General features: G+C 34.1%; 2 protein-coding genes, 1 long non-coding RNA gene and 1 pseudogene across 3 annotated transcripts; all 4 read left to right on the forward strand.

The window, feature by feature from the left end:
• The first annotated feature begins 510 nt into the window (after window positions 1-510).
• Window positions 511-5,610, forward strand: LOC100776367 (phospholipase D beta 2). The gene is made up of 13 exons (XR_003265693.2): window positions 511-729; window positions 1,071-1,187; window positions 1,392-1,586; window positions 2,135-2,383; window positions 2,521-2,589; window positions 2,665-2,990; window positions 3,101-3,260; window positions 3,381-3,457; window positions 4,132-4,185; window positions 4,281-4,371; window positions 4,456-4,809; window positions 4,980-5,078; window positions 5,206-5,610. It is a non-coding gene; the product is annotated as a phospholipase D beta 2 (long non-coding RNA).
• On the forward strand, window positions 2,907-5,105 carry LOC121174169 (ABC transporter G family member 32-like). Its single transcript, XM_041012863.1, has 7 exons — window positions 2,907-2,990; window positions 3,101-3,260; window positions 3,381-3,457; window positions 4,281-4,371; window positions 4,456-4,509; window positions 4,697-4,809; window positions 4,980-5,105. Exons 1-7 carry the CDS (start codon window positions 2,907-2,909, stop codon window positions 5,103-5,105), a joined length of 705 nt encoding a protein of 234 aa, XP_040868797.1.
• A 5,899-nt stretch (window positions 5,611-11,509) lies between the features above and the next one.
• LOC100781880 (extensin) lies at window positions 11,510-13,276 on the forward strand. Its single transcript, XM_003554935.5, has 2 exons — window positions 11,510-11,995; window positions 12,103-13,276. Exons 1-2 carry the CDS (start codon window positions 11,836-11,838, stop codon window positions 12,963-12,965), a joined length of 1,023 nt encoding a protein of 340 aa, XP_003554983.1. The 5' UTR covers window positions 11,510-11,835; the 3' UTR covers window positions 12,966-13,276.
• A 1,268-nt stretch (window positions 13,277-14,544) lies between these two features.
• LOC106797525 (dehydration-responsive element-binding protein 2F-like) lies at window positions 14,545-16,120 on the forward strand (annotated as a pseudogene).
• Window positions 16,121-17,128: the final 1,008 nt, after the last annotated feature.

The following is a 17,128-nucleotide window of genomic DNA, read 5'->3' on the forward strand; positions in this document are numbered from 1 at the left end:
GTCAAAAAATACTTATACCTACAATTGTTTGTCATAGGTAAATTCAAAAGTTTGTACTTACTATTATTTGATGTAGGTAAAACTCAAAATAACTTCTACTTACAAATGCTTAGTGTTGGTAAAATTTCAAAAAATTTATACCTACGATTACTTAGTGTTGGTAAAATCCTATCAAACTTGTACCTACAGTCTATTGGTGTAAATAAAATTTAAAAAGTTTCTACCTACAAATAATAGTGTAGGTAAAATACAATAAAACAAATATATTAAAATAATTATTTTAAGAAAGTTAATCACAAACTCAATAACATACAATATTTTCACTATTTTTCTCATATTAAAATAATTATTTTAACATATTAAAATAATTATTAATATACTGAAGAAAGAGCAATAGAACCACACTTCTGCCCCCAATTCAATAAACACTCTCTTTTCAAACTCCCAAACAATAAAACCCCCAAACCCTCTTCACTCCGTTGCCATCTCAAACCCGAATCCAAATCCAACATGAAGTCGTATCGACCTTCCGCCAACGCCAGGACCGAGGTTCGTCGGAACAACTACAAGGTCGTCGTGGACGCCGATGAAGGTCGTCGACGCGGAGAGGATACCATGGTGGAGATTCGAAAGAACCGTAGGGAAGAGAGTTTGCAGAAGAAGAGATGCGAGGGTCTCCAATTCCAGCAGATTCCTTCGTCACTTCTCTCTACTGTAATTGAGAAGAAGGTCAATTCCTATCATCTTTCAGTAATTGTTTTCTTTCACTATTTTTTTAAAATACCTTTCCTAAATTCAATTTCTAATACTAAAAATCTTCATTTCACTCCGCCAACTTAGACAACTGCTTAGGTTATAGGACCTATCTGGTTTTTGAGTTTATGTTGAAAGGATTATAGTCGTTGGTGATGAAATGTGTGATAAATTATGTTCTCTTTGTCTTGCTCTGTACTTGTGTACTCTCCTATAAAGTTTGATTGTTATTATGTTGGATTTGCGAGAATTTTGAATCGAAAAATATAGTATGTAAATAGTTGCTTACTTCTATCAGCTACTTACTATGAATGTAGGTTGGACTCATGAACACTCATGATGAGGACACTCGCCAGTTTTTCAAGAACTCTTCAGTACGAGTGCTTCTTTGCCCATGAGCTGGTGGAAAAGGACATAGCTGGGTCAAAACGCAGGTATTATAAATACTATAGTTAAAAGAATAAAGTTAAATAATCTTTATCTTTGGGTTTTATTCTTTTTATGTACATCTTTTGTAAAAAAATCAGATGGGATACTCAAATGCTCGGCTGTATATATAAATTTACTCCGTGTAACCTTACTAGTATTATTGTATATGTATTTAAAGAATAGTATTTTGCTTTATACTTAACTGGTAGGAAGCTGGAACAATCTATACCCATCATCAGAAGACAGTCATTGTGGATGCTGATGCAGGTCAGAATAAAAGAAAAATTAAAGCTTTCATCGGAGGTCTTGATTTATGTGTGGGCCGATATGATACCCCAAACCATTCCATCTTTAGGACTTTGCAGACAACACACAAAGATGACTATCATAATCCTAACTTTGAGGTAAATCATTATTTTTGTTTAATCTTTACTAGTTACCAATTAAGAAAATTGTCTGAATGTTTCCACTCTAAATACACTTTTGGTCTCTCTGTTATTGCTGAAATTTGAATTCGCTTGCCCTCCCCCCGTTTATTTTAGATTTGACTTCCTTTTAATTGTGCAATATTATTCCTCATTAACTAGACATCCAATATTTAACATAAATGCTGATGTGAAACTCTATTATATTTCATGTCAACATATCCATAATAGCGTGACATTCTAATGCACTATTAGGACAATAATGTCATCCATAATGACATAACACTCTGCTAAACCAGCATGTCACCATTTTTGTTGAATATTCAAGTTAAAATAATAGGAAAAAAATGGGACAAAGTGGAATTTCAATTATGGCAGAGGAACCTCAAGTGCAATTAAGTCATTCTTTTTCAAAGGAACATAAGAGTTTTGTGATTCAACATACAAAATCCATTTCAAATTTATAATGATTATGATGTCATCTACATTGTAATTGTTTGTTTTATTCGTATAATAATAATAAACAGGGGCCAGTTACTGGTTGTCCAAGACAACCATGGCATGATTTGCATTCCCAAGTTGATGGTCCAGCAACATATGACATTCTCACCAATTTTGAGGAGCGTTGGTTAAGGGCATTAAAAATGCATAGATATCAAAAGATGAGAAGTTCACATGATGATTCATTACTGAAAATTGATAGAATCCCTGACATTGTTGGCATTGATGAAGTTCCTTGCCAGAATGAAAATAACCGGGAGACTTGGCATGTCCAGGTATATTATAAATTGTGTTGGAAAATAGATAAATTAATTCAACCCCCTATTTCTAAAAAAGAATTCTTACTCCATTTAAGAAAATAGTTCAAGTTAAGTCTCTGATTATTTATCTTTTGCATTCTTTCTAATTGAAGGTCTTCCGTTCAATTGATTATAATTCTGTGAAAGGATTTCCAAAGGAACCACAAGATGCTATAAGAAGGGTGAAGTGACTTTCTTCTGAAATTTATTTTTTTATTGTGGAGGAAAATGCTAATTCCGTTTACTTCATTGAACAGAACTTGGTTTGTGGAAAGAATGTACTGATAGACATGAGCATACATTCAGCGTATGTCAAAGCAAATCGAGCAGCCCAAAAGTTTATCTATATTGAGAACCAATACTTTCTTGGCTCGTCATATAATTGGGACCTTCAATCATAACAGTACAACTGATGTTCTATATATTTTTTCATGGACTAGAATGTAATTAGCTAGAACCTTTGGAACCAATATAATGTTTCCATTTCCTCCTGTTAAGAATGACATTGCTTTTGGGCCCTCCATGTTCCGGAAAAACCACCCTCTTGTTGGTCTTGGGTGCAAAACTTGATCCAAAATTAAAGGTAAGGACATTAAGGAGTAGAAATTCTTTTTTCATGAACAATATTTTCATGTTTTTGCTCTATGTTTCAATCTTGGATCTCTAGCTAATATAGTGTGGCTACTTGATCAGTTTTCTGGAAAGGTGACTTATAATGGTCGTGGGATGGATGAGTTTGTACCCCAAAAAACTGCTGCTTATGCCAATCAAAATGATCTTCATGTTGCAGAGTTGACAGTCAGAGAAACCTTGGCCTTCTCAGCAAGAGTCCAAGGAGTTGGAACTCGTTATGGTTAGTCTACTGGAATGACTTTTGTTTATGATCATTGTTCTATATTCAATATTGAAAACGAATGCCAACAAATAGATGAAATTTAAGTTTTGACTGCGTAATATTTTTGGCTTTCTGCAGATTTGCTTGCAGAATTGTCCAGAAGAGAAAAAGAGACAAATATCAAGCCTAATCAAGATATTGATGTCTACATGAAGGTAACCAAGAGGCCATCACTTGTAGAGGATGTGTTTTTCCCATTTGCATGCATCCCTAAGCCTTTTATATTGTTGAATAACTGGTGACCATTCAAACCAAAAACATAAAAATATGACAGCTTGACAATTATAATAGTATACCTGTTCAATTATGGATATTCCTTTCTTCTTAAACTTCTTTCTATTCATGTCAAAGTTTCTCATCCAAAAGAAATTTGTTATGAAGAAAAAGTAAGTAATATTTAGTTGTAATCACAAACAAAAGCAGTGAATAAAAATTTTAGTTACTATATTTTAGAAATAATAAGCATAAGAGATCTAGAAAGTAGAAGAATGAACACACATATTTAATGTGGAAAACTCTTTGCAGGCAAAAAAATAAAGGGTAGAGGAGAAACAGTTCACTATGTTAAAAATTAGTATCAGATATATACACAAAGAGTATTTGTAGCAGCCCTGTTATATTATTTCATATAAATCATAGCACGATCACAAAAAAAAATTCTCAAAAATATTTAATCACCAAATTGGTTGGACGGCAAGCTTTCACGCCAAGCCAAAAATTTGGGCCATCAATTCTAACAGTTACATTAGCATGTAGTTATAGGTGCATCAGCCATTTCATTTTTCCATACCGAGATTAAGTGGTTGTCCTTTTGACTCTTAATGCTCAGGCTTTAGCAACTGAATGAGAGAAGGAAAATTTGATGACAGATTATGTCTTAAGGGTAAAATATGTACTTTCTAAACCTTCCCCAATCATCATGAATCCATTACAACATTTGGTCTTAATGTCTCATGTTTATTTGCTTTACATTTGTAGATTTTAGGACTGGAGGTCTGTGCTGATACTATTGTACGAAATGCAATGTTAAGGGGGATATCTGGTGGACAAAGGAAACGTGTTACAACAGGTAAAACAAATCTGATTTCAATCCTGAAACCCAATAAAATGATTATCTGTGTGAACTTTAATAATTATAAATTTTTAAATGCAGGGGAGATGCTGGTTGGACCAACTAATGCTTTATTCATGGATGAAATATCTATTGGTTAGGATAGCTCGACAACTTACCAAATTCTAAACTCGCTCAAGCAATGTGTTCACATTCTCAAAGGAACAACAGTCATCTCTTTGAATTTTAATGAAGTATCTACTGGTTTGGATAGCTCAACAACTTACTGTTCCCTCTTGCATTTTAATGATATGCTTGTGTGATGCTACTAAAAAATTTTCAGGGGTCAGAAAGACTTTGAATTCAGAGTTATGGCATGCTTTTGCAGGGCTTCTTGTGTCATTACCCCAAGTTGGGAGTCTTGTGTTTTACTTCCCTCAGGGACATAGTGAGCAGGTGAATGAATCTGTTGTTCTCTTTTCAAAGTAATAATTTTTCTTACATTGCTTCTTTTAATCTCTAACTCATTAGTTTCTTTTCAATATTTAGCCAAGATTCTGAGGTGATGACTTTGTTTGTTTTGGTTTGCTGAAGCATATTGTTTCCTTTTATTTGAATATGAACAGGTGGCAGCTTCTACTAGAAGAACAACAACATCACAGATTCCAAACTACCCCAATCTTCCATATCAGTTGCTGTGTCAAGTTCAAAATGTCACACTTCATGTGAGTGTTGGGTGCTGGTTGACTTGACTTGACCACTTGTTGCATTTGTCCTTAAGAGCTTATTGCATCTTCAAATCCATCATAACTCCAAACAAAATTTTACCTTTTTTCTTGTATGTTATGATAGGCAGACAAGGAGACAAGAAGTGAGTGCAACAGGAGTAGTTCTTTCACACTTAAATTACAGGGATGTTGATTGTAATCAAGCATTTAATTTTTCTTGATGTCAAGAATCACAAACCAAAAGGTCAGGAAGTGAGTGCAGCAGGAGTAAACATTGATACACTACAAGAAAAATGACATTTGCCTACAAACACTTTTGACTACATGGGAAGCCGCTCCTGCGATTGCCACATCGCTGTTCCCGTGAGCCATCAGGTACACATATAATTTCTTTTTGAAGGATTCCTTTCGTTTAAATTTAATAGTGGTAATTATTACATCAAAAGGGTTCTTTATGAAGGTTACTTTATGAGATAAAAAAATTATTGTATACATTATTAAATGAGTCGTTATATAGATAACATAATTCTTTGTGAACTTGATAAAAAAAAGAATTCTTTATGAATTGCACATAAAAAATACTTATGAGTGTTTGGATTCTTTTGTTTTGCAATTTAAAAAAAATAGTTTATTTTTCAAAAGGGTTATTTTTAAAATATATCCAGAGCTCCAACATATACACTTAATGAGACATGACTTTGTTGGGATCACCCGTTTCTTGATGGAATTGATGGGAGTATATTTTCCCTTCAAAGTTTCTATTTTCCTTTTTTGAGATTATAAAAAATTTAAAAATTATTTTAGTAGTCTTCATTATTGAACATATATACTTGTACCTTGAAATTAAAATAAAAAACCCTTATGTTAATCCTGTCAATATTTTTGTAATTTTATCACACTTAACATAATGATGTAGTTTTTTTTATAGAAAAAATAACAATTTGTTTCTTCAGAAAACTATAATTTAATAAAGACACAATAATTACCTTAAATAAACTAATTCAGCCCCAAATTTTTATTGCCTTTTAATTAATGAATCTCGTACTTTATCCCCATTTTCTGTGTTACCTTAAATTATATGTCTCACCACTAGGTACAAATACTTTTTTTTTCCTTGAAGGTTACTTGAAGATTTCTAGTGATTATTACATCATGTTTGAACATATCTAATCCTAGGTTCTGGCCTTGTTTCTAAACAGTGCTGTTTTGTGGAATCGGTTAATGGGAAAGAAGGTTCTTGCAATCTCAAATGATATTCATATTAAAGACTTTTACCTACAGTTAGGAAATGTAAGTAGAAGTTAATGATTTTTACCTATAGTTCAAGATGATAGATACATATTAAAAACTTTTTACCTACAGTTAGGAAATGTAAGTAGAAGTTAATGATTTTTACTTACACACTATACATAGTAGGTAAAACCTATAGTGACAGACAATTAATCCTCATTATACCCCCCCTCAAAGTTGACAGAAGAAACGTCCGTAGGACAAAGTCTATCATACATTTACTTACGGATTTGTTATTTATAGTGACAGTTTTTGTCCGTAGGTATATGTCATTTTTCTTGTAGTATATAGCACATGTGTGTTTGGTCCTTGAGCTCATATAAACATTAGAAACAATTAGTGTGCACATCGATCAGCATCAAGCAATTGTTATGGGTACATAGTTTAAAATCCAATCCAATTTCTGAAAAACAAGCTAGATGTGGTTAGATTGAATACTTACAACTAAAAAACAACAGATTGGAAGAAGTTTATTCAAATTGTATTGAATCTTATTATCTTGGCAAGAAATTATTTAAAAAAGGAAAAGCAAAAAGAATGACACACTCACATGAAAAGTGCCAATCACGATCATAAATATGATAGTGAAAGGCTATCAATATTGGCACCTTGACATCTGTTTCCATGCTAGTATCATCCTCTATTAAAAGAAAAAAATTACAACAATATAAATAGCCTTTTAATTTCTGAAGAATAGAATAGTTGCTCAATAGAATAATTTTAAGGTTCAAACATAAATCTTTCAAAGACAATATACACAATAACCAACAAATTGATAGAGACTTGGAATAGTTTTAGTGTAAGCCAATTTTGCATGCCTTCTATAATAATTATGTTTTTAAGAACAAGAAAAACAAACTCGTGTTACGGCTTTTCTGTTGAATGGAACCAAATTCAATCGTAAAACAGTTAATGTCTCTTACAAATATAGCAAGAAATCTTCTACTTGTCTAAACCAAATTGAACAAAAATAATTGCAGAAAACACAGTCTAAGGTTATAAAAGCATGCTAATTTGCAAAACAAATATAGGGAATATACTCTTGAATTGACATATTTTATGCTTTCATCACATTGGTTATATCCCCAAGCTGCTAAAAAATTGTGACGTGCAAAACAAATGAAACCTATTTGCCTTTTCTTCAACCTTGATTTTCTTTTGCAAATTGTAGAAGAAAAAAATGGGCATGGTGAGAATATTCATAAAAGAAAGTGAAAAGGTAATATTAATCAACTTAATTTCATTCATAAACATGTCGAAGCATACCCTTTGCAAAGTTGGTTCCCCATCTTGAATTATGTGATTGGCATAAATGGAAAACATGAATTTCCAGACACAAAAGAGATTTTGAGTGAAAAGTCACTTTTTAAGAGATAGAGGGAGATGAAAGGATTTTAAGAACTGTAGGTGTAGAAAAAAATTGTACCTCTGCGCCACCGGCCACCGCAAAACGTGAAAATGCCAATGCCTTCTTCTCCTTCTTCATGGTTGTCGGAAACATCTTGGGCTATGTCCCAGGCTCTTAAAGCGGCCTCCACAATGTCTTCCCTTTCACTAAAACAGAAGCCTGTGACGTTTACTACGCAAATTTGAAGAGTTGTTTTTTTCCTTTCCATCGTGTTTCTTCTCACTCTCTCCATAATTACCTTGACCTACGTGAATGAGAAAATGGTGTCGTCAGAGAAAATGCTGATGAGTTCTGTGAACGAGGATGGGTCCCATGGGGGCATGCCATGCTTTAGGCAGTTATTCGATGTGTTACGTGGAAATCGATTTCTGTGGCGGATGACGGCGGCACACAGTGGCCAGAAATCACCTTATGGCTGCAAAGACTAAAATTAGAGGAGTTTTGTTGCGGACATGGAGAGGTGACGATTGATGGTGGTGGTTTTGTGGTTCATGACCGAAAAAAGGAAGGGAAACAATCTTAGGGTTTATGAAAGAGCAGAAAGTGAGAACCAAAGGAGTGAGACGGAGACCGATAAACGAGTGAGTCGAAGAATGAGAAACAAGAGAGGAGACAGAGAGGGAGAATGAGAAACTAGAGAGGAGACATAGAGAGAGAGGGAGAGTTAAAAATTAAAAACACTAACTTTTAAGACGATTTTACGAAAACCGTCATGGAATGACAACCATTCTAAGACGACTTTCACGAAACCATCATAGAACAGTAGTTTTCAAGACGATTTTTGTAAAACCTTCTTCGTTGAACAATCTCGTATTTATAAAATTATCACCGCGTGACATTCTAAGACAGTTTCGCATAACCGTCTTAAAATGTGTATAGTAAAAAATAATTTTTTTAGTAGTGTCATTATAAAAATATAAAACTTTAATTAGGTCTAACTAAATATATAAAACCAAAAACATTTTTCATTAATTTTATTACCTATGTCAAACATGGAACATTGTGATCTCGATTTAATTAATATGTACCAAACAAAAAACATTGTGATCTAGCAAAATATACTAAGCATTTTATTGATTTTTATGCTAAGGCACACAAAATGTTGCGGCACAAGCACAATATGCAATGGCTTGAGTGCAACTTACATAAAGTATGTGGTGTCGTATTTTCATGCCAAACAAAACAAAAATCGTAAAATTATAATTTTTTTCATCTTTCATCTACATCATTTTTAATCTTTGAGGGCTTGGTGAACTAATTAACATGTTTGTGCAGTTGTGTGCTGTTTGTAGTTTTTTTTATAAAATATTTATTGCATTAAACAAATAATTAGACAATGCATGGACCCCATAAGTAATCATGCACAAGTAAACTCGTCTATGAGGGCATGCTATATATATATGATTGGAATTAAACACCCGTGAAGATAATGACTTGCTAGAATCTGACAAGTAGTTGGGCTTATAATGTGTGCCTTTTCAAAGTTAACTATCCCCTTTCCCACATAGCTCCTCCCCTATATATTTCATTAAAATAAAACTCAATTTTCGCGTCTCATACTATAAATTAACTTTCTGCAAGAAACAAATTTGATGTACACAAAGCAATCATGATACTATATCAAAACTACAAAAATGAAAGAAAAAAAAAAGAAGAGAAAAACGAAAAGTAACTACTTCAACGAGTAATGACAAATCATAAGGCAATTACAACAATATTTAGTAAATAAGTTACATTTCGTTTGTGTTTTATGAGAAATATTTTGAAGCATGCTTAATGTTGAGAATCAAGACTATTTAAAAACAAAGCTTCTAAATAATTAACAATAACATAGTATCAAAGTTCCAAATAAGAAAAATGATAATTGATAAATCAAGTGAGTATTGGCTTGAGGCACAGACCACAAGTTTTAGTGTCTTCTAGATGTAATTGTAAAGGATACTTTCGACAACCGTAGCCACCCATTTATGGTGAAGTGTTAATTTTCTTATTTTTATCGCCCGTTATTTTTTATTTACTTTATTTAAGAAATATTAAACAATATTTATTGAATCTCTGTCTTATTATGCTTTGTGCTAAATAAAATGATATTTTGGTGTTAATCACATGACTCGTGCTATATAGGTTGTGTGATTCTTTTGAAAATCTTTAAGTTAACAGCAAGACTTGTCAGCATTTGCAGTTCTTCTGACTTTCGAGTCTTGAATAAATCACATAAGTTGGGGCAGTCTGTTTGGAAATTCAATGTCGATAATTAGTTAATTGCTTATGTATTGTCATATCTATATATTTGTAGATTTCAAGTATTCACCTTGGTTATTATCATATTCTTAAATGAGTATTTTATTTTTGTTACTGTCTCTGTATATGATATATCCTTTTTAAGTATATACAACTTGGAAGCAATATTCTTGTTTAGAGCTTGTCTTCCATACTGTAAGAAGGTGATTCCATGCAATCAAACAAAATAATAGCAGTAAATTATTCGTTGACAAAAAAATAAAATAAATATGAGTTATAATTCAGTACTGAAGAATTTGAAGTTACATATAGGGATAGAAATCAGAGGCAAATATAATATAATTCTATAAAAAAAGTCTGAGGATTCGTACATATAATCGAAAAAATAAACAGCATATATATCTAATAACATTACTGTAATCACAAATATGTTAAGATAATATGAAAATAAAGAAGTAATAGGAACACACTTTATAATACATTTTTTTAATATATTACTCTAATTGATTAAATTTTATTAAAAATTATAAAATTAGAAATAAAAATCATCAAAAATGATATGAGACTTATCAAATTTTATCATTTTAATAATTTTTAATCAATAAAAAAAATGTGTTTGAAAAAGTGCATTTAAGAACGTTTTCCTAGCATTTCAGTATAAAAATTTATACATAAAATTCAAATATACATGTAACCATCACTTAATAAAAGAACCCTGTAATATTAATTTGTCCATAATATAACGGGCTCGATTATCAATACATATATAACTGAATCTTCTTCTCACTCTAGTTGCCTGTTTGTTGAAAAGTGATTATTTTCATTTTTTAATTCTCTCATCAACAAACAATATATTCAAAATCAATTCATAAAAAAAAAAAAGAATTCATACAGAGATTAACAACTTGTTACGTTCATATTTGAAGAATAATTTACCTAGTCGAAAAATTTTGTGTTCGATTTTTAATAATGTAAAAAACTTTAATTTTGAGCCTTATGTCTCTCCAATAAAAAGAAAATAAATTCATTGGAAGTTGAAATCCACTTATTGCACAGTTTTTTTAACTCCATGTCAGAATATCCGTCATAAACTCTTTAAAACTATCATAATTTATATATTATTGTCACATGCAGCATCACATCCTAACACAGTTCATTAGTTTGTCTAAACTATATTAGCCTCCGACATCTAGAACTTCAAAGGTGTCATGCTAAGCATTGTCGTGGCTCTTACTGTGACTCCAGCAAAGACATAATTTCCTACGTGTTTGTCATCAGTGATGTCAAATGTCCTTCTCACAGATTATGTGGTTACTTTCTTAGTCTCGTGAACCAACAGGACCAACCTTCCTTTGGCATTTCACACACCAACAAAGGAACAAAAATCCAAGCAAATTTTCTTGTTTTATTATACTATTCACTATGTATTATTATATTAGTTTTATGCATCCATTATTATCTTTTAAATAAGATTTGTTTATCTTGGAAATCATACAGAAACCAAAGGGCTTATCTTTATCTAACTTGTGCACCCCCACCAAAGTTGTGTTCTGTGGTGTTAAACCAAACCCAAAAGCAATTTTCTTCGCAGTTAATGGTGGTTTTTTCATGATTGCACGAATAGCCTTTTCTTGGGTCTGGCTATTGTTTTCAGTTGTCTTTATCATAGAGAGCAAGAGAGTACAAAGGACAGTTAAAGAGGAATAAGAGCATATAATTGAATAGTGTGTGAGCCTCTTTATTTATTTGGAAGCACAAACACCAATTGGCCTTCACTCATAGACAATTTCTGAAACATTGAACCTTAGAATTATAATGTCTTGGTTCCTTGTAATTCTGTTTCTCAGCATCACACATGGTAGTGCTTCAGAGACTAGCCATGACAAGAAACTTCCTTCTGCTGTTGTGGTTGGCACTGTTTTTTGTGATACATGTTCTCAACAGGAATTCACCATTGGAAGCCATTTCATTTCAGGTCCATTTTGCTTCCCTTATTGATAACATAGTTCAGTTTCAAATCACATCATATCATATCCATTCAGGTGTTATTTGAACTTTGTGACTTTGTTCTGTCCTGTGCAGGTGCCTCAGTAGCTGTGGAATGCAAAGATGGAAATTCAATTCCAAGATTCAAGAAAGAAGTAAAGACAGATGAATATGGTGAATTCAAACTGCAGCTACCATTCAAAGTGAGGAAACATGTGAGGAGAATCAAGGGATGCACTTTCAAGTTGTTAAGTAGCACTGACCCTCATTGTTCTGTGGCCTCAATTTCCACCTTTTCTACAGTGAGTCTCAAGACAAGAAAACAAGGAGAACTCATATTCTCAGCTGGATTCTTCTCATTCAAGCCTATAGAAAAGCCCAACTTTTGTAACAAAAAACAAGATGAATTTTTTCCAAATACATACCCATCAAAACCTACCCCAGAGAAGACTAAAGTGTTCAAAACCAATCCAACAACCAAAATTTCAGACAAATCTCAATCAGATAATAAATTTTTAGCTGAAGATTTCTTTTTTCCTCCAAACCCATTTTTCCCACCACCATTGGTCCCTAACCCATTTCAGCCTCCTCCCCTCATTCCAAACCCTTTTCAGCCACCTCCTCTTATTCCTAACCCATTTCAACCACCAAGCCCACCACTCATTCCAAACCCATTCCAGCCACCAAGCCCACCACCACTCATCCCTAACCCATTCCAGCCCCCTCCAAGCCCACCAACTCTCTTCCCTAACCCATTCCAGCCCCCTCCAAGCCCACCACCCTCTTTGTTTCCTCCTTTTCCACCATTAGTAATACCAGGTTTGACTCCATCACCACCACCACCTCCACCAACAAAACCAATTTTCCCTCCTTTCCCTCCACTATTCCCACCTCTATTCCCTCCACCTCATAGCCCTGGCACACCCCCTGCTTCAGCTTCTATGAACACTTCTCCTTGATTAGATATCGGATACTAGCTACTTTATATAAATTTCTCAATAAATATTTACAGAAAAAGATAATAAAAAGAATCAAAAGAGGTAATTTTGCCTTATGACTTCATTATTTTCTTCTTTTTATGAATATTTATTGAGAGAATTATCCGAATTAGTTTTATATCGTGTACAACTTATTTACTTTTGTTACAAGTTCAGATATATACGTATATATGCTATGATATAGATAGCTAAACATAGGATGGATATGACATTGTTGCTGTATTAGTAATTTTACTAATAAATATGAGGATATGGACATCTTAGAGCTTCAATCTTGTAAATTTCTGTTACTTTTGTAGTTTGTATCGTTGAATTGTTCTGGAAATGCTCACTTATAATTGTGATTTGATTATATTTCGGTTGAATCTTGTAAATTTCTTTTACTTATGTAGTTTGTATCTTTGAATTTTTATGGAAATGCTCACTTATATAATAACGTGGACGATTAAGTTTGCATTTGGTTTGGCGTTTGACAAATAGTCACTACTGGAAAAATTGCGTTTAACGACGGTGGAAGAAGCACTTCAAAGACGGTGGAAGCACGTCTTTAAAGTTGACGTCGTTGTTTACGCTGAAACCTTCAACGACGGGCACGAAACACCGTTTTGAATGAAGTCCCGAAGCAAGTCGTTGGTTACGCAGCAACAATGTGGAGAAAATAAATGCCTACATCGGTCCTTTACCCGGCAACGTCGTAGAAACAGGTGGTTTCTAAGTCGTTCCTGTGAAACAAACGACCTTAATTACAGCATGCATCAACGTCGTTTTTGCAATTCAAAACGACTTAAAAACAACACACATCAACATCATTTCAGTGTCCCGGCAACGTCGTAGAAACAGGTGGTTTCTAAGTCGTTCCTGTGAAACAAGCGACCTTAATTACGGCATGTATCAACGTCGTTTCTGCACTTCAAAACGACTTAAAAACAGCACGCATCAACGTCATTTCAGTGAAACAAACGACTTAAAAAGCCAATCCTTTAACATCGTTGCTTCAGTCCAAAAGACATGAAAGTGCAGCCTTTAACGTCAGTGCACCAGGTGAGCTCCGATGTAGAATTCTGTATAATTTTTTTTATATATAAATATAATAAAAAATAACTAATTATATTTAAAAGTTATTCTTTATATTAATATTCCAAATTCATCTTATTTCTATGAGAAGCAGGTTGGAAGAGCAAAAATATAATATATGTATATTAATCTCAGTACCAGAGGTACTAATGATACAAATTAGGACAGCAGACATAAGGTTCCAGTTCAGACTTGATGTAGTCTTCATCGGAACCAATGTCTGGGTACAAAAGAAGCCTATCGTGTATGTGTGACCTACATTTCTTTCCTCAGCTAATACATAAAACCTGATCTAAGATTACTGGACCAGTGATTATAGTTTGTGTCAAAGTCGTTCTCAAAGCTTCTAAGAAATTTCTCAAAGCTTCAAAAAACCTGATAGCAAAAGAAGTGTCTTAAAACAGTGGAGCAAAGAGTATGGGAATATTAGTGTTAAGAGGATTCAGAATATTCAGCAGAAGCTAAATGAAGTGGAAGATTTAGCCTCTAATAGAATTTTGTCCGAGGATGAGCTTAAGGCTAAGAAATCCTTACAGTAAGATCTGTGGGATGCTTCAAATGCCTATGAATCTCTATTGAGGCAAAAATCTATAGCCAAGTGGTTAAAAGAAGGTGATTGCAACACAGCTTATTTCCACAAAGTCATAAATTTCAGAAGAAATTACAATGCTCTCCAAGGAATTCTCATTGATGGTGTGTGGGTTCAGCAACCTAATGTAGTGAAGAACGAAGCTGTTAATTTCTTCCTCAAGAGATTCACTGAACAACATTTTTCCAGAACCATGGATACTTGCAAGAAGTCCCCTTTGAAGCCATGGAAGAAAGGGCCAACAAGGGGGAAAGGCGGGCCCCAGAACGCCTGCTGTGAGTACCGAGGCGTTCGACAGCAAACTTGGGGCAAATGGGTTGCTGAGATAAGAGAGCCAAAGAAGAGAACCAGGCTCTAGCTTGGTTCTTTTGCCACAGCTGAAGAAGCTGCCATGGCTTATGATGAGGCTGCAAGGAGACTCTATGGTCCAGATGCATACCTTAATCTCCCCCACCTGCAACCCAGGTCCACTTCAACTATCACGTTAGGAAAGTTAAAATGGTTCCCTTCCAAGAACTTCATTTCAATGTTTTCTTCCTATGGATTACTCAATGTAAATGCTCAACCTAGTGTTCATTTAATCCATCAGAGGCTGCAAGAGCTTAAGCGAAATTCAGTTGTGAGTCAATCCTCATCTAGTTCATCCGATGATCCAAAGGCAGAAATTCAGAATGTAGACAGCAAAAATCACGGAGAAGATGAAAATCCTCCAAAAGATGTTCAAACATCATCAGAGGAGGTGCTTGGAGATCTTCAGGAGAAACCCCAAATAGACCTCCATGAGTTTCTTCAACAGATGGGAATACTTAAAGAAGAAAGATAGTCAGAAAGAACTGATAGCTCAAGAAGTTCAACAGTGCGTGAAGCTGTGTTGACAGATGACTGTGATCATTTGGGAGGGTTTTCTGACAAGAGTGTAAACTGGGAGGCATTGATTGAGATGCATGGACTTGCGGGTATTCAGGAATCAGAAGTCACTCAGCTTGAAGCATACGAGCCAAATGATGATCTAACTTTCTCAACTTCCATTTGGAACTTTTAATAAACTTAGCATATAAGTCTAAGCAATAGATCACAAGGTTTTGGTTATCCAACTACTCTAGTCCTATATATGTCTGCAGCATTTCAATCTGTCGGCAACACTGTAAGAGTAAGAAAGTAGCTAGAATAGAAGACTACTAGTGAGAAAGAAGGTTATTTCAGTAGTTGTGACAGCAAATGGAGAAAATAATATCAGTCTGCGTATTATTAGCAATTTAGGGAATTGTTAACTTTTAGCTTTCTTCTGTTACCTCCTCCTTATGCTTTGTTATCATAGGGGTGTCAAAATGGCTCAAACGCAATAGACTGACTCGATTAACCCAATATAAAATACAAGTTGGACTAAAAAAATTTAAGCTCAAAAAGGGTAATATCTTAGTAAACTATATTACTTTTACACAGTGACAATAGTAGTGACAATGAAAAAGAGAGAACACCCACTGAAACAGAGACAATGGCAGTGAAAATGAGTAAACTATACTTCAAATCAACAATAGACCAAGCTTACCTCGAACCCAAATAGTGACAACGGCAGTGAGATCTAACAAAATAGCACGAAACTTGAAGCTTTCCTCGTACCTCAATCAGCAATACTGCAACTGAAGACATATTATTATTATTATCATCAATAAAACATGAACACCCACGGAAACTTAGCATACACGAAGTTGACCTACGTACCTCGCGGAGAAAGCTTTGAGCTTTGAGCACCCACGAAACTTTCAGCACCCTAGTACCAACAGTGTATGTAGGGTTCTCTTCGAGCCACACTTTGAAGACCAGTGTAGGGGGTTCGGTGGGTTCAAGCGAGGGGTTTCCGGCACTATTGAAAACAATGTGGGACAATGTGGGTGTCGAGGGAGCGGTTTCCGACAGAGTTCAAGCGGGAGGAAAAAGAGAAGAGCGATTTCAGGAAGGAGGAGGGCAAGGTTTTTGAGCGCGCGGGTTGTGAAATGTCAAGTTTTAACTTATAAACATAACAACATCGGTTTTTTAAGGATAACCGATGTTAACTGAATATAAAACCGATGTTAACATCAAATAGATTACATCGGTTTTTAAAAAAACTGATGTTAACATCAACTCCTTAACATCGGCTTTCTCCAAACCGATGTTAACTCTATGAAGTTAACATCGGTTTTTCCAAAGCCGACCATATTCATCTTAACATGATGCTAACATCGGTTTTTTAAATAACCGATGTTAACATGAAGTAGTTAACATCGGTTTTGCTAAAACCGATGTTAAGTAACTCCATTTAATTACAAAAATGTCATCGCGCTTTCGTTAACATCGGTTTTTTAAATAACCGATGTTAATGAAGCAATGTTGAAAGCCTTTTTTTAGTAGTGAGAGGAAAGAAGAGCTAATTAAGGAAAATAGAATAATTAAGGAAATGAGGCTAATTAAGGAAAGAATG

The sequence above is a fragment of the Glycine max genome, chromosome 19, assembly GCF_000004515.6.
Source record: "Glycine max cultivar Williams 82 chromosome 19, Glycine_max_v4.0, whole genome shotgun sequence".
Classification (NCBI taxonomy): domain Eukaryota; kingdom Viridiplantae; phylum Streptophyta; class Magnoliopsida; order Fabales; family Fabaceae; genus Glycine; species Glycine max.